The sequence below is a fragment of the Anas acuta genome, chromosome 4 (assembly GCF_963932015.1).
Source record: "Anas acuta chromosome 4, bAnaAcu1.1, whole genome shotgun sequence".
NCBI classification, from domain to species: domain Eukaryota; kingdom Metazoa; phylum Chordata; class Aves; order Anseriformes; family Anatidae; genus Anas; species Anas acuta.
The window spans coordinates 43,743,342-43,769,104 of NC_088982.1; the positions used below are offsets into that span (position 1 = coordinate 43,743,342).

The 25,763-nt window shown below is 36.4% G+C and overlaps 1 protein-coding gene across 3 annotated transcripts in view; it reads right to left on the reverse strand.

The window, feature by feature from the left end:
- Nucleotides 1-25,763, reverse strand: part of LRBA (LPS responsive beige-like anchor protein) — a 391,035-nt gene that overhangs the window by 347,342 nt on the left and 17,930 nt on the right. For all 3 annotated transcript variants that reach the window (XM_068680931.1, XM_068680932.1, XM_068680930.1), the window contains exons 3-9: nt 6,801-7,032; nt 6,564-6,664; nt 4,335-4,430; nt 2,351-2,472; nt 2,118-2,244; nt 715-834; nt 278-424 (exon numbers count right to left, since the gene is read on the reverse strand). In XM_068680931.1, the coding sequence (XP_068537032.1) occupies nt 278-424; nt 715-834; nt 2,118-2,244; nt 2,351-2,472; nt 4,335-4,430; nt 6,564-6,664; nt 6,801-7,032 (945 nt within the window). The remainder of the gene's footprint in view (nt 1-277; nt 425-714; nt 835-2,117; nt 2,245-2,350; nt 2,473-4,334; nt 4,431-6,563; nt 6,665-6,800; nt 7,033-25,763) is intronic.

A 25,763-nucleotide genomic window follows, 5' to 3' on the forward strand; every position in this document is an offset into this window, starting at 1 on the left:
AGTTAATCTAGCCAGAGGAAGGTGTTGTTATCCCTCTCCCAACCACCAACACAGAAGTTTTGAGATGTAAACAAGAACCCAATTAAATAATTGGGTTAATGTACACTTGTAGTTTGTGAGAACTTACAGAGAGAGCTTACAGAACAATTTAATAAAAAGATCAAGTGGTAAGAATATTTTCAGAGGCACATGGAAGTGTCACAACATTCTTAAAATCTACCATAAGGAACATTATCAGAATTAAACTTTGGGAGCTTGACAGTCAATTCCACACTACCTTATATCCCAGACCAAGCTGATAAATGGCGAAGATCTGAGCAGCATTGAGAGCCTCACTGAAAAGGTAAACAGACGTCATTTGTCCACAGAACACTCGATTGGCATCTGCTGTTTCTGAAGAGCCCAGGAAACATTTGTCAAACGTCTGAAAAGGAAATACGGTTTAAATTTAGCTACACAAGTAAATTGTGAAAATAATATAGGTTATCATTTTTATATTAAAAAAAATCTTTTGAGGTCTTAGCAGAAACAAATAATAAGTTTTTAGATGTATAAGCAGAATCTACTCCTTTACCAAAGAGTTACTACTGATTTTAATTTTTTTTTTTTTAATGTGTAAAATAGGGGAGGTTTAATTAAAGAGCGAAATAATACAGTAAAGGACAACTATTTAATCCATCAAAATGATCAACTACAGATACTGGTAATACTTACATCACTGGTGTTGACAAACCATGTTATTTCTCCGTAGGATGCCAGCTCCCCATTCACATAACATCGAAGTTCACTATTCTTCCAGCGGTTATAGATGTGCACAATAGTAACCATATACCACTGAACAACAAGAAAGTAATTGATAAACTTCTATAGACACTTAATGTAGCTCAATCAAGTGGAGCACACTACACATTCAACAGTTTCTTTGAATTAAATTAAGATTGAAAGTTTTTTAAGTCAAAAACACATCATTGGTGAGTTTTCCTGCACAGCTCTATCAAAGGATAACCTATTTTTCCACAAAAAGTAGACACAGATTAAAAGCTTAAAAGATATTTATGGCATAAAACTCAAAAAAAAGAAAATCACGACAACATAGAAACATTTATACTGAAACCACTGTGTAAGTAAGTTCTAAGTTGGGTTACGCTTAGAATGATGGACTACTGTAAATGTTGTCATTCCAAAGAGCAAGGATGGCTCCAGACTTTAGACTTTCAAAGGCTGTACATGTCAAATTGTCACAAACAGAATCCATATTTACAGCAAGGGATTACTGATAAGAAATTCCTGAGGAGGCCTGCTGTCCCACACAAAATGTTTACACCAGTTGCTCCAGAAACATTAGGAGAATTTCTAACTGAAAAGGAAAACATTCTAAACAGAGCATAATACTGCTTAATAGACCAGCAGGTCTTGAACATTAACAATAGAATCAACTCACATGTAAGTTCCTACATTTGATTGACAGAGAAAAGTTCCAAATGTAAGGAGAGTATGTTCTGGACAATTTCAATGAACATGAAATGTAACAGATTAATTCAATGAATCTGTTGTTTTCCAAACTGTAAAAAGAGCAACTCCTAGTAATTGCCCTGGTTTGATAAGGAAACCTATATATGGATTAGTAAACATTCTTTCTAAAATAACACTGCATTTGTCCACACTGAGTGTCAAGCAATGACCTAAAGATGAGCCTTAGCAAAATACTTGTGGAAAAGAAGAGAAAGGCTGGAGACGGGATGAAACACAGTATAAAATACACACAAAAATAGAGTTATCAGAGAAATCAGGCAAGCTTCAAAAATTCATAAAACCTCTTGTAAACTCTATTTTCTAGCTTTTCCTTACACGTATCTTAAGTAAAATTTAAAAGAAATATGAATTCAGAACAAAAAATCATTTTGCTCATTCCAGCGTAAATATTCTTCTGCAGAGGGGCAAACCTAATAAATAGAAACACCAGTCCCTCTAGGATACCTTTTTAAAGATATATTCTACAAATATAACACCTAGTTACGCATGTACCTAGTTAAACTCCTAGTTACACACATGTAAACACACGCACATTTTTGTAATTCATTAAACCTTTTTGAAAGATTTTACTATTTTTTACTCACCTTTTGTGGCTTGAAATCAAATTTTACACAATGCTGAAAACCTTTTCCCTTTGATTTGATGGATGTTACAATCAAGCAGCCTCCAACAAAGTGAGCAGAATAGCCAAGTCCTTTGTTTGTTCGAAAACTATCAAATAAGAACGAAGTTAGCATTGTACATAGATGTAAATAGAAATCATTGAACAAATAGTAATAATTGGATATCAGAAATATGGTTTTCTGTTAATACGCACCAATATAAGTAAGGCTTATCCTTGTCCACATTTATATTATTTACAGGATCCATTCTTAACCACGTGTGAAAAGTAAATCCATTCTGGTAGGGCCACTTGGCTATAGGAGGTAAGGCAATAGCCTAAAAAAAGTAAAGTTATTCATGTAGAATGATGAACATCATGATACAAAGAATACACAGTTTAAGACATGCACTACAGATGTGTACATGATGAGTGCGTACTGTTTCTCTAACCAAAAAAAAATCTGGCCTAACTTCCATACTTTTTCTGTACACCATTCTTTGTACTCCATTGTTAAATATCGAATTAATTTAAATATTTAAAAATTGGTCATTATATCTCAAGTAAGACTATCAATAGTAACCATGCTTTAAAATTTAAATGCTTCAGTGGAATCATTACAACATAAATACTCCTCAAAATGTAAATTCAAGATTTGTTTTTGTGGTAGCCTATCAGAATAAACAGATTTATGAACTTATTTTTCACATAGCGTTGGCAGTCAGGAAAATAATTAATTATGAAAAGAAGTTGGCAAGAAAAAAAAAGAGAAGCATTTATGATTTTATATAAGAATGTATTTATCAACAGATTCTTTTCTTCCTTGAAATTCACATCCAGACAGCCTTCCAGTTAGAATGTGAGAGTCCTATAAATTTCCTTAAAAGAAAGGTGATACGATCCCCAGCCAAAATCCCGATATCAAGCACTGTATAAACAGTAGCTTAAAAGCTCCCAAGTTGTAAACTGCATAGCTGGGCCCTTTGTTTCAAACAGTTAAGCTTTATTGTGCATTTTTTCTTTAACATTACCATCAACTTTCTTGCAACACACACTACAACTAAGACTGCCATAAACTCTGATCAAAGATGCTGTCCAGATAATCAATGCCAATGAGCAAAAAACAAAGAACTTGAGTGTCATCAAACTCCCATGCTCCATTCGGCTATCCTTGACCAAATAAAATGCGATAAATCCTTCACTACATACCAGCTAATTAATCAAATTGCATGTTTTTGAGGCCAACTTTTGGGAACTGGTAGTACTATTATTTCATTTAAAACACAATGGATTTTGGAGTATTTTATTCAATACTTATTATCTAAGACTTCTTGATTTAAAAATAAATGACAATATTGACATTGGAGTTATTGAAGCACCCCAATATAGTTCAGGCATTTAATAAAATTATCAGAAATTAAATGCAAGAATAGTACATTAACAGCCAAAACAAACAGAAACATGTCAATTGCCAAATTCCATTTTATGTGAAATATACGAAGTGCCATCTTTCAGTAGTATTCAACCTCTACATATCTAAGACCCACATCTTCTCAGAGAATTATTATGCACAGCACATAATTCACGTTATCTGATTGCTAGAAAAATAACAAATGGCACAAGTATGGCCATATTTTTCTGTGGCTTCACTAGTGAAAGTTCCTAGACGTAAGGCATTCCCCACACATACTGGATACTAACACAAGCACCATTACCACAGAAACATATCAATAAGCAAGCAGGTTCCCCAGATTCTCCTTGCAACAAGATATAACTGAACTACTCAAGGCAGGTGAAAAAAACTCATCTGTATCTATTCTTTATGTAACACTATTTATCCTTCCATAGTGAAAATGCACTTATAAGTGCATATATAGTTATATATGCACTATAAGTAACTATAAGTATATATAGTATATAAGTATATAACTATAAGTATACTATATATATGCACTATAACATATATTATAGTTATATATATATATAATAACATATAGTTATAATGCACTTATAAGTGCATATATAGTTATAAGCATCATTTAGTTCAGTATGAAGTAGGTGTCAGGCAGAGAAAAAAAGTTCTGTTGAGTCTACCTTTATGACAAAGAGGGATGAGCCAAAAGAAGGACAGGAATATAAACAACCAATGTTAGTAACAGAAAAACAAATGAAAAAAAAAGTACTTCAAATATCTACATACTGCAGCGCTTTTTCCTGGAAAGTTGAAGAAGGCATCAGGTCCGTATTTCTGAGGCATGTGTTTTAACACAGACAACAACTTCCCAGCGTGTGGTGGCTGACAAAAAGAATTATTACATTTGTAAATAAATGAAACACACCAATAAGACTATACACACACAAAAAGAAATACACATTTTAAAGCTTTGCTCGTGGTTAAATAATACTCTGCTACAACATTTAGCATTTTCAATAAACAACATTAAGAGAGAGTCATGGATTCCTTCACACAGTACACAGTAGGTGCACTGAAATGTATTTAATTGCATAACTAAATTAAGGACTTGAAGTCCATAGCCACTGTCATCCAGCATAGGCTAAAATGACCCTGAATGTTGGGTACTACCTCTGCCTGCTGATGCCCGTCAGCATTACTGTTTGGGTGGATTGGCAGTGAGCCAAAGTCAATTAACTGATCCAGATGGAAACTAGTTGGGTTAAAAAAAAAAAAAAAAAAAAAGCAATTCTCAAACCAGCCTTAGATTATGGTTGCAGGAAACCTGTGCCAGCACAGGAGAGATGTGGAAAACCTCGCAAAAGGGAGAAGGGAGAAATCAGCAGGCAGGTTTATTTTCATCAGGATTACAGTGACATACCAGATTTAAGAGACTGTAGTTAGCTATATCCCTTCATATAAATTCATGGACAGATTTAAGTCTCAAGCACCTAAACTGAATGCTCAGTTAGTGTGAATACTTAATGCTTCCCCACCAAAACCCTAATTCTGCATTAATGTTGTTGCAATACTCAGCAATTATAAACTCCAAATATGAGTTAACAAAAGAAATCCAGCAAATAGTGGTCAAACTGGCAGAATACTTCTGTGTTTTCTTTTACCACACCCTAGCTTTCCAGTAGATCTATTTCCAAACTACAATTTTACTTTTCTGATCTTTTTCTGAGCGCCCTTTTTCCCTTCTTGTAAGCAGCCACTCTGAAAATAAAGCACTGCATGATCCATTACAAGTATCTCAAATGTACCAAAATTATAGTCAGATAAACTGCTTCATAAATCTGAATTAAAAAATTGAGGAGGAACCACTGAGATCTGTTTAGATGTCCTCAGCACCATAGAATTCAACCAGGTAATTTGTGTTGTAGCCAAATACTTTGTATCTTTACAGCACTGCTGATTTTAAGATTTATGGAGTTGTGCAACTCCATAGCAATGCAACTACTTTTCTCTTCCCTTCCTCTATATTTAGTCTTTAATAAAGAAAGGGAAATTAAATGCAAATAGCAGAGAGCCAGGAAATGAAAAAGTTAATGTTACAAAGACAACTTTAATTCAGCTACAGTTAAATATAATCTGTACTTTCAATTATTAAATTTAAACCCTATGTAGAGTATTTTATGTGAACTAGTTGTTTCAAGAGCTCCTTTTAAAATCTGTTGTTTGTGCATCCAGGCTTTTATATTAAATATATTTTAATTATTTGAAGGCAACAAAAACACTGAGCTGCCTTTTGCCTACACTAGGCAAGGTATTTAGAGATAACAGGAGTGGAATTAAAAGTCCAAGAAGGTAAACCACTGTTAAAATTCCAGCAAAACAACAATTTGGGGGCTAAAGGAAACATATCTGGTGGTCTCCACAAGAAAAGAATCTTTAGGGAATAAGGCTCTCAAAAGTAATAGTAGACCCTCTTCTTCCTTTCTAGATCACACAAAACTATGAGTTTTCAGCTAGCACTTACTTCCTTCATTTTAATTTTTGATATAAATTCTCATGTTGCTGACTAAGTAAAACTTTCCAGTCTTCAGGTAAATAAAAACAACGTGAAAATAAGAACACATTAATGTGCATATGTATGCAATTTATTTTTTTCTTTTATATTAAAAAAATATTTTTTTCCTTCAATTTCACATAACTGGAGCTATAAAAGTAAAAACATGTGCATAAAAACACATGCTTAGTATTGCTATATTATTCCCAGGTGTTCAAGAAGACCAATCCAGTCAATATATCCAAAATCTAAACTTAATTTCATCACTGTTCTACTCTACATACATTAATTGCTTTCAAGTAAAAAAAGATTCCATTGATGCAACAGCAGCAGGCATCCTTTATTTCCTGGTATATTTTAAAAATACGTATTTTAAGGTTATCAAACAGTCTTTTAAGTTGGAAACATTACAAAAAAAACACCAATAACACTACAAAAATGGTTTTAGGTTTGTTTTCTTTTACCCATCTCCCTTTTTCTCCTTGAAGTTTGCTGAAGAATAACTTGAGCTCTCGAACCGTCAAGTTATAGCTAGCCAACACACCCAGCATATCCACTAAGAGATCTGAAAGGAGAACAATATAATAATACTTAATAAAATGCAGTGTCAAATTTCTATCACTTCATTAATAAGTAAGTGTTGCCATGAGATTTTACGTAAAAGGAACGCAATTTGACTCATATACTAGGTGAAGCTGTACCTGCAATCATGTTGTCAGCTCTATCAATCCTCTTGAGTACTTGTTCAACCAGCCCCACTTCCGTGCATGCTTGTAGATTGCGTATACTTTTCTTCAGGATTGCTGTGAACATGCTCCACACCTCGGCCTGGCAGGTGACGTTGCATTTATCCAACAATTCTACCATGCAGGTAATGCCATCTTTTTCTTGAATAATAAAGTTCATTTCCAAGTCAAAATCGCTCCCAACAAGCTTTCAGACAAAAGATTAAAAATATATATATATCAAAACACCATTCCACACTTAAATATCCTATTATTAGCTTCTTGCAGTTATTCCATCTGCAAGGAGAAAACTATCAAACAAGCTAAAAAGCAAAATGAGATCAACGTCAATCTATCAACTTCCATTTCAAGATCTAACAAAGGTGTAAGCGACTACCAGACAATTGCTGCAAAAGAACTTTTGGGTAGTTGAAGATATGGATGTCTGGAACTGCCCCACACAGCTGTGAAGTGAACAGATCAATGGAAGGTTCCAAGGCAGGTGAGAGAGCAAGGTCAGCTAAGATACCTTAAATGGCCTGGAGTGGCCGTAAAAGTATATGTGCTTAATACTCCACAAATAAGGCAATTCTAGCCCAAAGGACATGCTGCTTACAAATGTTGAAGAGTCATTCTTGAGATACTGAATAAGGCTGGTAAAGTATTAACTGCCAATTTCATTAGCAGTCACAGGTATGAAAAGGAAGTAAAAGCTTGCTCTACTTGGACGAAAGTGAAACTGCAGCACTGTTTGAAGCCACTGATTATGCCCACATGCTTAAATCCTGTACTATTTCAGGTCTCCTCGATGCAGGCTTTGTTTAAACATGCACCTAGTAACTAATCGCATGTGCCAGGAAAGGGACAGGGATGGGGGAATGAATAACTAACCTACTTCATTCTGAGGTTTGTACTCAATAAAATAAATAACCTCTACCCCCAATCCCCACATTTCTATAACTTTTCTTGGACATTGGAACTATATTAAACTTTAAAATGTGCCATACTTGCTTATGACATAACAACCTACAAATAAGAATTCAGGTAGGATTGACTCAAATATCAGCTTCTTCTCAGTTCTACAAGTCTACCTAATAAAAGACATTATTTCTGCCACATATATTGTTCCTTCCACAAGCTTTGTTCTTGAACAACTTCAATAGTGTCACTCACCAAAATCATACCATGTCAAAACTGCCCCAAAAATACATACAGTAAGTTGCTTCTGTATTAGCTCCTACACCTTCTCTCAGCTGAGCAGGGTCTGAAGATAAACTTACTCAACGAAACAGAATATATGCTCTTCATTAACTACTGAAATTACCATACATTTTCCTCAAGTGTCTAAATCTTGTCACTTTGAAGAAGCAATCTTTGGTCTTCTGGGCATAAATCAGTACTGCCAAGCACCACAAGGAGCAGAAAAACTTCCTGGTTTTATGACAGAATAGACAATGTCTCATGGTAACAATTTCTAAATAGTAATTTACACTTTTCCATTTTCTCCTCTCTTGGTCATGAAAAGTAATTATGCAATTTACTATCAGATGTTTCCTTAATATCTAGGGAAATCGCAGGAAGCGAACAGGGAGACTTAAATTATATTCCCAGCTTCTCTATATCAACTCTCCCTGTCAACTCACTCAAACAAATCTATCACGTCATTATCCCCAAGCCTGTTTTCCCCTTCCTTAAGATGGAGCAGAGGCCTACCTCAAGAAAGAGCACTGTAAGGTAGAATTAAAGAGTAAGTGAAAATGCTGAGCATTGATTAATTCAGGTAACTGCTGGATTTATGCAGAAGTATTATAAAACAGATGCCAAGAAAAAGGTACACAACCCTTCAAAAGCTAAACAAAATGTTGGAAAACAAAATACAAGTTATGCTTTGTTTTACATTCGATGTATCACCCTCTACAAAACTAGGGTATTCCTCAAGAAGCCAGTCTTTGTCACCATCAAGTTGAGAAACAAAGCAAACACTGCGCTGTGTGTGCAAACAGAACAGCTCAAAGTTGAATTCAAGCCAAAAAACACCTGCTAATTCTGGACAAGAAATTCAACTCTTTATGCACTTGGTTTTAACTAACCATCCAACCATCAATTATCACTCCCAAACCCTATACGACTACTAGAGGTGACCTTACCTTCAACCCTATAGTCTACACCACCAATCTTTCATTTTTGGCTAGATACACTATTATCGGTAACCACCCATCCAGGAAGCTGTCAAATTAGGTTTCCAATCTAATCTGCAAAAATAAGCATTTCAGCAAGTCCATTCTAGCAATAATCTGCTATGGTAGAAATAATTACTATTTTAACAGTTCCTTTAAGGGAAAACGAGGAGGAAAAAAATGATGGAGAAAGCAATATACTGAAGACACCGTGCGGTTGATGTACTATATGTATGCATACCCATTAGATACACATAAGCACACACACACCACAGTATGTCATATTAACCCTTTCTAATGGTGATTTGAAACTGATCAACCTTCAAAACACAAATTTGTTTCCAATGACAGGGATCATAATCCAGGTCCATGCATTGGCTAGTTATTATCTGAGCTGCAGTAATGGCTGTGCACAGCAAAATGTAATCTTCCCAAATGTCACAGTAAGTTATGAATATCTGAGCAGCTTAATGCACCTTACTAGCCATGAAGTGTGAGAATGTAATCTTATTACCTTTTTTATGGTTGTATTTTTTTGAATAATGTAGCCTTTGAACTGATGTATAGTCTTTCCTTGCACTTTAGCATGATTTGGTCTCTAATGTCGCACAGTACATTTTTCAAAATTCTCCAATTCAACGTATTTTAAGTCTTATGCTGAGCTGCATAAACAATCTTTATAGCAACCTACCGGGTGGCATAACGTTTTCTTCCTTTGGCATGCAGAATTAAGTGTAAGCTTATAGCAATGGTTTTAAAGTGCAACATTCAAAGTATTCAAATACATCTTCACAAATTTTACATTTTGCCATTTATATTTACCTTGAAAATCTGCAGCTACTGGTTTAGTTAATATATATTTTTAGTACAATGTTTCTACATTTAGCTGGCTGAAAGCAGGGAGAATACAGCCATTGTCAGCGACACACTCAAATAATGTTTTTTTCCCCTTAACTTTAAGAACCAAACAAATAAGAAGTCAACATAATTACATTAATTCTAAGTATATTTTTAAAAAAATGGTTCATTTCGAAGTAGAAAAAAAAAATGAACATCAGACCTCTCTTTGCCATGAACCTTTCATCTAACCTAAAGTAGAAGAAGTCATCTTAAATATAAGAGAGATGGTGCACCCTATGGGTGAGCAAATTCCAAACTCGAGTATGCAGAAAATTACTCAATAAATACAAACTCCACTTTCCTCAAATATCATGATCTAGATTATGAATCCTATGTCAAGTCATTTTTAAATACTAAATATTTCAAAAGCTTGTAAGAAAATATTTCAATGCACCGTAACAGGAAAAGAAAAAATAAAAATACACGTCTAAGACCACAATCAGCATTTATTTGTGAAAATCCAAATTATTTATACTTGGGAGAACTACGGAGTTAGATTTCCAGAGTTTTACGTCAAACCTTCAAAGGCTTTACACTTCTATAGAACTTCCTCCTCCGCCTGGTTACTAAATAACCTACAGAGAAAGACAAGTTTCTTTGCTCCCTGAAGTCAAGTAGGAAAGAACTATTCACCATGCAAATTATGACCTTGTTTTTTTTCCTCTCAGAGTTCATTTCATAACCTCAAAATTGCTTCTTTAGTATATCAAGATAACAGATACAGACAATGCCTATCCAATGGACAATGCCTATCCCATGCAAAGAAAAAAAAAAAAGTCAATCAAATCGCAAACCAATTCTATCTCAAAGGAAATTTTCAAGTTTATGCTTAGCCACAAAGCTGGATGCACAAAGCTAACAACTGAAATCTATTCAAGTAAGGTCCTTACACTAGCTAAACTTTAAGAAAAATGTGATGAAGCTAAACCAGCAGCTATGTGAACACTTAAACATTCGATACACACCTTACATTTTCTTTCCATTTACTAAAGAGCTATGTTACGCAAAACAGTCCTGTTCTTACTGCCATTTTAGTCAGTTGACTCATGGTTAACAAACATACAAACAGCATTTTTCAACCCTCAAAGATGAAACCCGAAGCCAACTTCTGGAGAATACAAACCCAAAGAAGATGGATTCATGTTAGCCATTATGCTTACAATTAACAGCAACTAGCAATGCAATATCCATTGCCTATATTTACTCATCTCCCACCAAATCAGAAACCCACAGACTGGTCTCCACACCTTTGCACATGTTCAGGAACTCAAAGCAAATGTATGTATCATCAGAAAGACATGCCAAAGATCTGGGAAGTAAAAGAACTACAGTATCTTAAGGGCAAGGATCTCACAGCATCATGAGTGATCCCAAGCCAGTCAAATCCCTTGGGAACACAAAGGAACATGAAGTCAGTACTGTTAGTACACATCCTGGGTGTGATAAAAAGATTGTTCTGATTTGGAAGTGCCTGTACAGACCAGAAGCTGCAGCTGGGGAAATAACTCATACATATTATCATCACTAGCAATCCATTCTGTCCCTCACCTTGCATTTTTTCATGTGATCTTTGTTATTGCAACACTTGGAGGCGAGAGCATACTAAAACATGAGTAAGATGCTAAGAGAAGGTTTGTTCTCAGTCTGTTGACAGTTTGGATAATCATATCAAACAGTGGCATTGGCATCAATGTCAAGTCAGAGATCATGGCAAAGAGGGCTCACACCCAGAGAGGTTACAGAGAGGCAAGGAAGACAACGAGAAAGCCTGGATGTCAACTTTTCTTTCTTCATTGTCTTGCCACTATACCAACAATAATGCAATCAAACTAGAGCAAACACAAAGAACTGTGGGGAAGATCCTCTCATGAAAGGCAAGGTCATCACCTTCCAGTAAGATGCAGAAGGTTTAAAGCTATTTGCTACCCATAGCAGTAGCACAAAGTTGAAAGTAACATGAGACCATGAATCTGCAAAGTGACCAGTGACACCTCCTCAGAAGGCAACTTTCTGCTTCAGCCTCCAATCCAACACGACCCAAATCACACTCCAAAAAATGAAATACGGGTAGTAGCTACCTCTCCTACTTTCTGAAGGAAAAAGGATGGGCTGGGGGGGCTGTATGTGTGACATTCTTTAGTTTTCTTATTAATTATATGCTTTTTCTCACTGTTGCCAAGTTCCTAATGAAACCTACACCTTCATTTACCTGGCAAATAAGAAAGGTCCATTTTAAAACAGGTACATCAGTAGTGGCATTGCACAACAGTATTGTACCCACCCAAACCCAGATGTTTTATATGATTCAATACTGCTAGTAACTATGATCAAACCTGGATCATTCAGGAAAAATCATCCCCATTGCTTCCCTTTGTGGTGATTTATGACAAATATTCTGTATTAAACAGAATTTCACCTCTTTCTCCCCTCTGGGAAGTGACCTAAAAGTAATTTTTAACAAGTGCACACAAGGTGTTAAGAGTCTACTACTGCCACCTAATGTTGGATTGGAAACCCCTAAACCAGCAATAGTCTTTTTTTTTTCTTTTTTCTTTTTTTTTTTTTAAAAAAAAAAAAGAGAATCTCTGCACAGTGTAATTTCTTTCTCCCCAACACAGCTTTATATCAGCAGCCCCTACCTCATGCTCTGCCATAAAGAAGAAAACTGCATTTCCAGTAAATAAGACTGGATAAGATTTCAAACTAGCAGAAACGTTGACATTAAAATCACTCTATCAGCTGAAATAAATGGAAAAAAGTACAATTCTCGTCCCCATAGATGCAACACATCTGAAGCACCTTTCTGGTGGTGATGCTTACCTATGCCAAAGAAGGAAAGAAAGTTCTAAAAGGTAACAGGGCTGCCAACAATTATGCTGTTTACTACAGCTAATAATAATGTATTTTCATTCTGCTCATAAGCATTTTTATGCCGAAGTAGTCCTCTAATATCAGTTCCTAGTGTGCAGCTGAAACCCCAAGGCAAGCAGAACAGAGCAAGGATGAATTAGCTCTATACAAAGTTTTCAAACGTGAATAAAATTCAAATTTTAGTTTTTAGTACTTAAATCTACTTTAAAGTACACAGCAAAGAATGGAATTCAATCTCTCTCTCTTAGACCATGGACTGATTGCTAATTGCTCCACTTACAAAGCAATCAGTTACATTTCCTCCTACAAAAACAGGTTCCCTCAAGAAATCCTCATTTATTTTATCATTTTGATATCCATTCAAAAACTCTTCTCAGTACAAACAATCCAGAAGCCAAATTAAAAACAAAGTTCATTTAAAAAAAAAAAAAAAAAGTTACAGCAACTTGTAACTTCATGCTTCTCTGTCTCTTCTAGAAATTCAACAACTGACTCCAAAATGCAAATCAGAGACAAGTCCAGTACCACAAGTTCTAACCTCCTCCCAATCTGTACGGACCCACCTCGAGGCAGGACAGCTGATACAGCAAGGATTGCCAACAACAGAACACAAAACACCCGTCCTGAGGGCCCAGAAATCCACACTCTGGCACAGCGGGCTCAGCCAGCACATCTAGGGGCCATTTGACAGGTGCAGCTACAGCCAATCTTTATTATTTTGGAGAATAAAGCAGGTCAGGGTACAAAAGCAATGCTCAACGCGCTTTTGTTCAATGCAGAACCCAGAGGGCAGCAGCCCTTTGCACCTGAGGAGGCCGTGCTACTGTAAGCTTTAACTTGAATTCCTGAAGAAACAAAAGGTTACCCAGCTGATATCTGGCACATCGATTTCAAGACAAAGCTGACTTGCAGTACACTCCAAACAGTGGCTAAAACATTTACAAAACCTGTCAGCTTCCTGAGTTTGGTTTATATTATAGATTTCAAAATATATTAGCATAGATATAGACTATATCTAAATCCACCTGAAACTCACATCTTTCCCATTTCTGTATTAATAGCATTACATTCTGCCTCTGTTTTAATTAACTTTTTTCCCTAGTGCATCTCAACCTGTGATAGCGTTTAAGATATACAAGAAAGATATGACTCCAGGAGATGGTTTAATAATATGCAAATTCGTAGCTCCATACAGGAAATGAAATATCCTAAATTTTACATCACATCAGATTCATATATGGATTGAAAGCAAATAAATCATTTAAACCATGATACAGAGAACCTTTTTAAATTTGCATTTATCTACAGTAAATACTGCCATGTTCTTTAATAGCTTGCTAGTGCAATCTTAGCAAACTAATGATTTATGGTTGTGACATTTTAAAAATCAGAAATCTGTCATTTTATGACAGCCAGTAGAAAGTCGGCTCAAGTTACAATACTCTGAATTTAAACTCAAAGACATGAAACGCAGATGTCAAAGCACCGCACCATGCCGTTCATTTCATTATCCCAGCACTTGCCTTCCTACCCACATTTCTAAAAGTTACCTAGCATTTTTATCTGAATTTACAAGAGAAACAAAAAACTGATTTTTTCAGGATCCAGACACATAACTTCGCATCCAGTTTGTCAAATCTAGAAATATCATCCATCAGCAAACAAAACCAATCTGCTGTTCACTTAGAGAAAAGGACTAAACTGTACATCAGTCATCAAGCTGTGGGGGGCTGCATCCTGTCCTGTCTTAAGGAAGCAGCCCAAAAGTTAGCATTAGCAATATGATTTGAATCAACAAGTCTGGAGTGGAGAACAAACACTGTAGTTTGTATGACTTTACAGAAATAATTCTGCTTGTGCCTACCTCCATTAGTTACGGCATTCACGCTCTACACTGAGCATGTGCCCATACACTGAACATTATGCCCATAGCCCAGATAAGGAAAAACAGAACAATGACAATGTTGATGGGTACATTTCAATCAAACTTTTAAACCATGTAAATTAATATGCAGAAGGCCTTACTCAACTTCTTTATGCAAGATTTGAACTGTACACTTGAAAGCACATAGGTCAACTTTCCTCTTACATTTAGGCTCCTTTATCCTTTAACACACTGCAGGTCTTGGTTGTTCTAAAACAGTGGTAAAAGGAAAACTTTGTCAGGTAGTCTGAATTAAACATTTGCTTAGGATGTATTTTTGAAGTGTGAAAAAATAAAATGGTGTCTTTCAGAGCAGGCAAAAGGAAAGCTGTATATTCATGTCACCACCCACTGTACTCCAGTCAGCTCTTATATATATAGCAAGGTCACTGGGCATGTTTCGATGGGAGAAAAGAAATGAAGGCCCTATGTCCCCGGGCTTACTATTCCACAGCAAATACATAATTTGACTTCCTCTGAATTGAATAATCACCAGTCACCTAGATCAGTGGTCTCCAAAGTGGGGTGCATGCACCCCAAGGGGAGTACAAGATGGTTCTTCGGGGTGCAGAAAGTATTTTTTGCATCATTAACAAATAAAAATTATAAAAACATAAAAACACTATTTTCATCTCACTTATTTTAGTTTCTATTTTTGTGTGTTTTATAATGCATCTAATATATTAGTAGAGCAAAACATCAAAATATTTTATAAATACACACATGCACAAGGGCTGCATGCTCAAGGTAGGCTGCATGATCAAAAAAGCTTGGATACTGCTGCCCCAGACAGCGAACAGATACTATATCCTGATATTTTCTACAGAAACAACACATCTGCCTGGTATTTTACAGGGGATCGTGCCAGTAGGAGCAAGAAGCCACCACTCTAGCTACAGAACCTGTCCTGCAAGCCTCAGACAAGCAACCCTTCACATAACTTTTCATTGAAACAGTGACTAATTCTTCATACTTGTAAAGTCCTTCACTAAAAACAGTGTAACAATGGAACGCTGGAGTTAAACAAGGTCATGAGCTTATTCTCGGAAACACGCGTGAATGAGTTTTGCAAGCTCATAGAGACACGGGGATAGCAAGTAGGGGGTGAAAGGCCAAAGGAACAAAGGAAATCAAGGAAAATGAGCAAAACAGAAGATGTTCCAAATGCAGGATTACAGAGAATAGCAAAAAATAACTTTACAAGAGGAAAAAAAAAAATGAAGCTCAAAAAGCCAAAAAAGAACACAGGATGAAGTGAGCAATCAGTTTACTTTTAAAGCTCTGACAGGTTTTATCAGATTTAGCAACAGTAATGCTAAGTATTTCCTCTCCTACTGTAAGTCACAGCCCTCATATAGCACATGCTAGAAGCAAATGTGATGGCAGTGGAGGAGCTGGCACACATTTCATAGCTCAACAGATCAACTGCAGGAAATTTCAGCACAACTAAAGGCACCAAATTACAAATTACACAGAAACCAAGAACCCAGCACATCTGTTTCTGTCATTTGTGATAACACCTTGATCCAAAGCAGCTGGAAAACAGCACTCCTGCCTTCTCAGAACTGGCCAAGATGGTCTGCCACAGCTAAAGCAGAGATTGGTAAGAGTTTGGGTGTAAGAAAGTTGGAATTCCACAGCAAAGAGAAACAAAGCCATCATGGATTCAGATAACTAGATTGTCAATTTGGGCAGGTCAAGAATCCTCAACTCTCCAGGGCAGTAACAGTAATTGCAAGTGATAACACTTCAGTTTCCCTGTTGCCTTTCTTTTTTTAAACTTACTATGGTTGTGATCAACATGGGAGAACCACGCAGATGATGACCCTAGCTGGAACAGAAGACTGCCTACAGCAGTAACTGGCTGACACTTACTCTTACCAAAAAGCGACTTCCCTTCTCTAAAAATATGACGCTACTGCTGTGTTTAGAGAAGGGAAAAAAAAAAGTCATTGTATTACTGTTTTAATGCACTTAAATGTAAGTATATTAAAGAAGGAAAGCACAGAATTCAAGTAGGATATCAAAAGGATTAATAGATATTCATTTTCTTACCAAACAATGAACCAGAAATACTCGAGCAAGCTCAAAGACCTACCAACAGTGCTGTTGCTCACTTCCTCTATTTGATTTAAGCCTTGCCCATTCACAAGAAGTTCAGCCAGCACATCTGTACTGCTCACGGGGGTGATATTGAGATATCCGAGTATCCTTGGATAACCTCTGTCTACCTGGGTTTTTGTAACAACACGAGTGCCACGGAGAAAATGGTAATTTCTACTAACAATATCCGAAGGAGGAAAAGTTCACTTGGTGAAAATAGACACATTAATAAAGTCTCCATTAAAAAGACCAGCCTTTCTTTTTTTCCCCCTTTCAACAGCAATACTAAAAGCAAGGAATAAAATAAGACTTCATTACTTAAGTTTTGTTCAATTTTTTGGCTTTTTCTTCCCCCAGTTTGCCACATCACTGCTGTTTGCTTCTGTTTTTTTTCCCTGATACAGAAGCTCCTACTATCACCCAAGATTCCTCCCCTCACTTCCACTTGTCTCTGTCCCTTTTCTCACTATACAGGCATTGACTGAATGGAGATTTTCTTCAAGGAATAGTTATAACAGTAAATAAAGAAATAAACACAAGACAAACTATTAATGATGCATATACGTCATCACTATTATTGCCTAAAAATACACCCTCCTGTTTTTCCACTTAAAATCTCTCCACTCTTCTCCTGCTAAGTGCTTCTCCAAATGACCTTCAGCAGTTCCGCTGATCACAATGTACACCAATTCTTTTCCCACTCCCACAGACAACAAAGGCATTCTCACTTCGCTGTACAACACCTGCCTTGTCTTTGGCTGAGCAGCTGTACCCAGCCAGTTCACACCCTAAATTTTCCATTCCTCTAGGAGCTACATTTGAAATTAGACCTAAGATGATGGCATCCTCGATTTTTAGAATTGCAAACAATTTTGGTTTTTTTTTCCTTTTTAGGTGTTCAAACACCACTAACAGAAACCAACAGATATTCTCCAGAAAACCTGGCAGGAACCTCTCACATCCTGTGACCAAATACAGCTTAGACTGAAGGAGAGCAACAATTAGTTTTTGTGAGACAAAAGGGTTTTGAAACAAGCACCTAGCCAGTACAGTCAGCATTTTTTAAAGCTTGACTTCTGATACTTTTAACTTAAAAAAAAATATCACCAGATTTATCAAAAAATCTGACAAAAACCACAACACTAATGGAGTTATTAATCTCAGCATTCCTTCGCCAACACCATCATACCATGTATTTGGACTTCCAAGGCAAAAAGGCTTTTCCTGGAATTACTACAATCAAAAGGATTTAAGAATGCAGAAATATCTTCCACACACAAATCTGTGAATGAAAACTGAGTTATTATCCACGAATGATAGTATACATAACCTGAAAAAGGCTATATCCAAATCATGTAGGAGTATGTGAAATGGTGTTTCTTAAAATGTCATTTTCCCTGCAAAAAGTGTGATTAACTGAACAGTAAATCTTGCTTCAGTGAGATGGCAAAGGAAAGAACATCTGCCACTAAGAAAAGCTACTCAGCTTGAACACAAATGAAGTGCCATTATAAAAGGAGAGGTTAATGCTATGAAAACAAACACTAAAATCTTTTTAGGAAAACCTGTTTTAATCCGTATCCAAATATTTTTTTCTTTAACTACAGAATTCCTTTGTAAATAATATAAGACTTCAGTATTTTTCATCTAAGCACATAGAAAAATATCTTCAGCTTCTAAGAAAGTCATGTTGATTTAAACACTAAATCTGGAGACGTATTGAAGCCTCTAACAGAGAAGCTGTTTTGTTTTCTTTCCTTCTGCTGGCACGTTCTCTCTAAAGTTTTGCCAACTAAATTCATTACGATATGAAGATCACATGCACTCCTCAATGCTTATCAAATCAAGCTCTTAGTCACAATGTTTTCCTGTGGCTTCCCACACACACAAATGTTTACTTCTAAGAGAAAGAGGTTTCTCAGTACAACAAGAAAAAAAGCAAATACCACAAAAATCACGAAGCAAGAAACTGAAACAAGCTGAGTTTCTGACTGCTACCAACTACTGGCTGCCGTAGCAGAAACACTGGTGTGGACATGTATAATTTCGTGTAGCTCACCAAGCTTTCCAAGTAGAAAGACAACTTTGAAGTGGTAGCTGTAACTTCATGAGATTAAGTTATCATCAAAGTCGCACCAACTTTTCTATATGCTAAGCTTCTGTTTTTTTCCCACCACAGATGAAGACAAATGGCATTGTTGCAGAACTCCAGAGTTGTTAGAGCATGCCCATTTCTGTGAGAGGCCTACCCAAACCCTGGCGTTTCTTTCTTTCACACCACATCCTGCAACGAAGCATACAGCTCACGGTATTCATAGTTGTTCACTTCTCTGTTTCTGCACAGAAAATACATGTTAAGAAAATAATTATTCGATCACTACTTTGTTTTCTGCTGCAGCTTTAGTGTTCATAAACTTATTCCCAAAGCCAGAGAAATGCAGAAACAGTGAGCTTCCTCAAGTGTACAGTTCCAGCCTTTTCCCACTACTTTGGAAGAAACAATTATGGGGGGGGGGGGGGGGGGGGGTGAAAAAATGTTACTAACTGAAATTGGCACCACTATTACCAGATTTTCAGCTGTTTATCACTGATCCGATTATAAACTTGCCCAAGACAACCCTGGTTTCCTGCTGTGTTACCCAGAGACACCTGAGGACCCCAGAGCTCTTGGACTCCTCAGCTGCTGCCACACGTGCACCGACACTGCAGTCCTTCGTGCTTCCCAATTGCCAGGCCAACAATTTGCAACCCCAAATTCCAAGCTGCTCACTGCCTCACAGAGGGAACATGGGAGCTGCACAAGTTCCTATGCTTTGAGGTCACTGGTGATCTATCAGGTAAGCTGGCACACGTGACTACTTGAGTAACTTAAGAAGTAACCACTTGGTATTGTAAAGATTTAAAAGGGGGAAATCATCGAATTCTATGTAATATCCTCCCCCTTCCTCTTTTTATTACCCAATAATATTAAGAATCTTCATCCCAAAGCCAAATTCATCTACAACTTTAAGCAGGTGTATGCGTACCTCAAACTTCTATTGCCAACACCAAATTAGTGCATTTCATTATGTATTCCCTCTTGTTCTTTTCATAATGTCCGTTCTATGACTTTCATACTGTCATATTTCATACTTCTTTTTTTTTTTAATACTCATTAGAAAGTCCTGTACCAATACAGGAGTACAGGAATACAGATCACAGAAAGTATGAACAAGTAAACATGAACCCGATCCGTTTGCAAATAATTGGAGGTGTAGGGAAAACACTAAGGTCTTCAACTACATTTCCTAATAAAAGAACAGGTTTCATTTATATGCATAATCAGGATGTAGACCACGAAAAATTCTTTTGTCAGCATACTGTGATCCTCTTTAATGCATACTCGTGTTTGTTTTCCCCTATTATAATAATTTATTCCCACTTTATTATGAAAATATTCTTGCAGCGGACTAACCAAAATCATACTTGCTCTCGGTTCAATTATTTCTTAGAAGTCAGTCACTCATGTCCTAACATCACGTACACTAAAAGGTCAAAAAACACCACCATTTAAGGTTTTTTTAAAATTTTAAACAACAATTTAATTGGTAACAAGAGTTCCAACCACTTACTCTACACCTGCTTAATTTGATCCCTTTGAAAACTAAACAGGCTTGAAATCAAACTCACAGGGTCAGATGCCTTCTCTATCTCTCAAAAAACAAACAAACAAACAAAAACCATGCTGACAGATAAGTACAGACAAGATGGTTCAAACAGTAGGCTAGCTGCTGTTTCAGGGGGGTAATAAAATATTAAATTTCAGGATATTGCCTCCAAAAAAAAAAATAGTCACATTAAGTACAGTAACAATCCATTTTAAATAGTTGCCACAAAGAATCAGCAGCTGTTGGTTCAAGAATAACACTGTTTCACAATTCCGCAACAGGTTTACTCCAAAACCTACTTTCATCTCAGCTGCAACATATTATATGCAGGATAGTTTTTTCCCATGTAATGTTTGATTCATGGAAAAAAAAAAAAAAAAAGAAAAAGAAAAAGCAGGTCTCAGCTTACAGGTTCTTCAGTAGCCATTTCAGTGTACAGCAGCTACCTTGGTGCACAATAAACACAAAGTTCAAATCAGGTATTTACATTGCCACAGAACTTCAGAATAAAACTCTAACACACAAAGTCTAAATAAATTTAAAACTAGGATCAGATTAGTAAGTGATGATGTATTTAGACAATCTGTTTTATTTATTATGGAGCCACAAGTTTCCATAGAAAGCTTTTTTTTTTTTTTAAACATTTTTCTGACTTCTTTTTCCCCCAACTGTAATACTTTCCAAAATAGTCAATACAAACAATGCTGTGTAAACAGTGTTGCATTATAAGCTGCATGGTATACCAAGCTATAAAACATTAATTTCCTCAGATATACTACTGCCTTCTTGCTCGAATTATTATTGCAAGACTCTCATATACTCTTCTATGAGAACAAAAATATCAATTCCTGGCAAACGGCACTTAAATGTAATTCTCTCAAAGTTTACTTTCTTGGAATTGCTCAAGATGAAATTTATACTCTTCATGAAATAGACAGATGTTTTGTTTTCTGGACCATGGAACTGAAATACTTTCTTGAATAAAAACAAATCTTATAAATTTCATTTTCAAGAATGTCGGTGTTTTACGTGCAAAATCAGTGTTATCACATGAGCTGGAGTCTCACTTATATTAACCCTACTTCTAGCCAAACTATCTTTTTTCTGACACCAAAATAAAAACTTCTAGATTTCTCTTGTAGTCGTTCTCAGTTGATTCCAGAATCACCAACTCCCCTGAAGCACAGCAGCAATCTTCCAATTATTATTTTTTTTCCAAATGAAAATTAGCTACAGTAATTCCATAATGAAGTTGTTTGGTTTTTTGTTGTTGGTGGTGGTTTTTTTTATGTTTTGTTTTGTTGGGTTTTTTTTTGAGAATTATAAGTATAAAGATACGGAAGGTTGAAGAAGTGGTACTCAGGAGGGCATTAAAAAAAAGACAAAATTTGAAGATACAAAGAAAAAGGAATGATGACAGAGTAAATACAATGAAAAAAAATTAGACTTCCATCATAGTGAAAACAGTATATTGAGAAGAATAGACCTAAAAGCAATGCTGAAGTCCAAAAAGGAGAAGGCAAGACTGCTTTTCTGAAGAGTTATCTTCTGATTGTACCTCTCCCTCGTTTCCTCTATGTACACTGGTACTTACTACCCCTGGCCTCATTCAGCTTTTCCACAAGACTCCTTTGTATAGGCTTGTTTGCTCAGCATTAAGGTTAGAGAAGTATTTGACCCCTTTTCTTCCTGAAATCATCTCTCTTCTCCCAATATAATTCATACACATACATTATCACCTCAATACAGACGATTCACCATTTTTTGGTCAAGATGCACCTTTCTCAAGCACCTTAATATCTTCTCTTCTATAACGGCCTAATATTGCTCTCAACATTCATTGATTTATTTCTGATTTGGTCAAAGCTACAGAGATTTAAAAAATAATAAAGCCTGTAAGACACCTAAAAGAAACATCCATCACTACACTGAAGCAAAACACTTTGCAGAGGCCTATAATCTGCTAGTACTCAGCAGATATTTTCTTTATAACTGATGTCTTCACATAACCAATTATAACAGCGGTGCTAATCACTTCAATCCAGTTTTCATACAAACAATTCTTGTTTTCTTACCTATCAATATCTCCTTCCCTGGGAGTACAGCTACGTCATTTGTGTTCTCTTCCAGACCTCCCCCAAAAGACCATTCAGGTTATTGCTCTCAAAATAAAAACGGTCTGAAAACAAATGTAATATAACATGTTTGGCTCTACTGTGCTGCAGCCCAGTCCAAGTGTTTTTGGAACCTTACTTTAGACATAAGATATTTTACTCTTACCTTTTCCTCTTAATTTGCTATTTTTCCGTAGCTTCCCTGTGAAATTATATAGCTTACTATTGGAAAACAGCACTGGAGCTCCTAACACTGAGTCCAGCCCAAAGAAAGGTACCCTCCTGCCTTAGTTCATAACAGCTTGACATTTGTCTTGATCTCCGCTGTTCTGTGTTACTGCTGCCATAAGGCACATGGAAGAAACAAACAACCCAAACTGATGAAAGCCCCATAGAAAGACATCACTTCACAGAACACACCAATGTGGATTACTAGCAGAGTGTGTTTTCTATAAAGGAAACTTTCATGTTGCTGTATGAGAAAATCAGAAAGAAGTACAGCAGCAACAAAATGATAAAAATCTAAATAGACAAAGGATAAGTCAGTTTTTAGATTTTTTTTTTTTTAACTTTTTAAGTAAAAAAAAAAATGAAGCAGTAAAGTATAAACTATAAACTAGCATCAGATCAATCTTCCCAATGATGGGACCGTCCTTACAGCACATAGCAAAATAATGAAGTAACAGGTATTTTGTGTATTAATTCAAGATGCTGACCACTGTTGATTTTGTGTTTTGTTTTCTCCTTTTAGAAAGACAGCACTACCCAACACTGCATTCTTAGTTGTAAATCAGAATTACACAGATGTGCTGCTACACAGAAACAAGACCGATGAGCACCATCTCATGGGCACTTCAGGTAACAGATTCTAAACAGGAAAAATGCCTGTGTTAAGTCTCCAATATATCGATTTTAAAAACACATTAAAATTGAATGACAGAAGCATAATCTCAAGCTTTCATGTGCTTAGATGTGAAAATATGGCACAAGCTAAAGATTCCTCTAAGAATCAGTCACTGCAAATACAACTGGGGGGAACCGTATCACATCCACTAAGAACTTTAGAAATATTTAGGACTTAAAATACACATCTATAAGCACAAGCACATACATAAAATTACCCCCATCCTGAACAATACTTTTTTTTTTTTTTTTTTTTTTTTTTTAAACTCCTTAAAAACAGTTATGGACCACATTGCTTCAAGTACTTGACATTCAACAACACAGTTCCTCTGTGACCTGAAATTTTACCCAGTAATAGTAATACCTCAGAGGGAACATCCCTATTCACTTGTCCACTAGTTCAGGTTACAGAGATCCTCTCCTCTTGTAGCGCATCACATCTTGATCTTTCTTCAGTTAATGGAAAAGTTTAAAACTGCAAACTTGCATTTACTGAATATTATGATCAGTAATATAAAGTATTGCAGAGAGAGAACAAAAAAAGTACATAATAAAGGTACTACCACAAAGTAGTGGTGAAATCTCTGGTTTAAAAGCATTAAGAAGTGGAAGACCAGTCACTCCAGACTACCACAGTATTTCTGTCTTAGAAACAAAGGAAAGATTGGTTTATACATGTAAGTGTGTTTGTTTTTGAGACATCTGTCTAAAGAGAATTAATTCCCAAACAAAAATTTCCTCAGCTCTTGAAAAAAATATATACTTCTATACGTTGCAAAATGAGCTCATTTTCATTTGGCATTTTAAATGCACTTCTTGATAAAGGTAGTATCGACAGCGATGTTCTCTCAATGTGTATAGATAAACATAATTGTACGTAAGCTTACTGTTTTTTATTGCTGGATGCCACTAAGACAAAAAAAGGCGTGGGGATGCTATTAATCATAGTATTTTAAGCATCGCTGCAGAAATGAAGTTAGAGGGACTGTGGATTCTGCTAGCATATACAAAGCTGCTCCAGGCAAAGCTTTCCCTATGAAAACTAGATTATTAATTCTAGAGCAACAGGAGTTTTAGAAAGACATGATGCACAGTTACATCCCTCCCTGCCTTGAACACTGGGAAAGCAATTAATTAAAACACTGTGGTGTGCACCTGGAGGAAAAGGCCGCAGCCCTCCAACCAGACACTGCGTTGTGTCACTTGCTTACACCACCTTAGCAATCATTCCCCAGCAGCTGAGGGTCAAAGCAGATCTAATATTTCAGATGCAGATCAGCCTGACTGTGTAATCCTTCTGAGTAAACCCTGCAATGTTTCCTTGGCTTCCTCCCAAAACTCACTCCAGCGATCTCCATGCACCGCTTTCTCAGCACTGAAGCGCAGCCAGCTCCCACTCACAACACATTAGCAAGTCAGTCAGTCTGTATCCTCTGAAATTGATACGAAGGAAGGCACTGTGTTATAAATTCCTGTTACCCTCTTTGTCTTGTCATGTGAATCTCTGTGAAGCTATCAGGATCAAAACTGGTGCCCTTCCCTGACTTTGCTTTGATGGAGACGAGTGTATAAACTCTCAATCAGCTGAAATATTTCTCCTAGTTGTGTTAGTAGCCAAGACTATCCACCCACCCATAAAAATCCACCTCAAAAGAAACTACATTTGGTCACCAACCCTGCCTATCAACAGTGGTTTCCTGCCTGGCAGCAAGCGTCTCGGCTTCATCCCAACATCTCACATAAAAGGTTAACACTGGGGCAATGCGTATTTTGCATGGAGCAGAACAATTATCGCACCCCAGACACTTTACAAGATCTTTCTGACCCCATCAGATCTGTAGCACCTCGAATATCACACCACCCAGCCTTCCAGATTTCCCTAACAGAGATGAGAGCACAGTGTTAAGGCCAAACGCACAAAACAGAGCTCCATTCAACACACCCAGTCCATTTTAACATCTTTGGTTGGACTTGCAGTAGAGCACTGATTTTTCTTCCCTTTGTGAGCAAAGTTTGTGCATCATTTTTCATAGCTTTCCACATAATCCAAAAAGCTCAACTAAAAATACACTTCCTTTAAAAAGCACTTCACTCTACTAGGCTGAGCCACGCTCCCTCCATAACACTCAGTGCTTACTCATGTTAGTACAGCATTTCCAACAACTTAGATCTCCAGAAAAACACCTCATAAGAAATATTGAGCTGTTTTTAATTCTTTCCAGTGTTAAACTTACTATCACTTTAACCTAGCTGACTGCTGGCTTATTGACAACTTTTCCAAGCTGTCCCCCACTTCACTT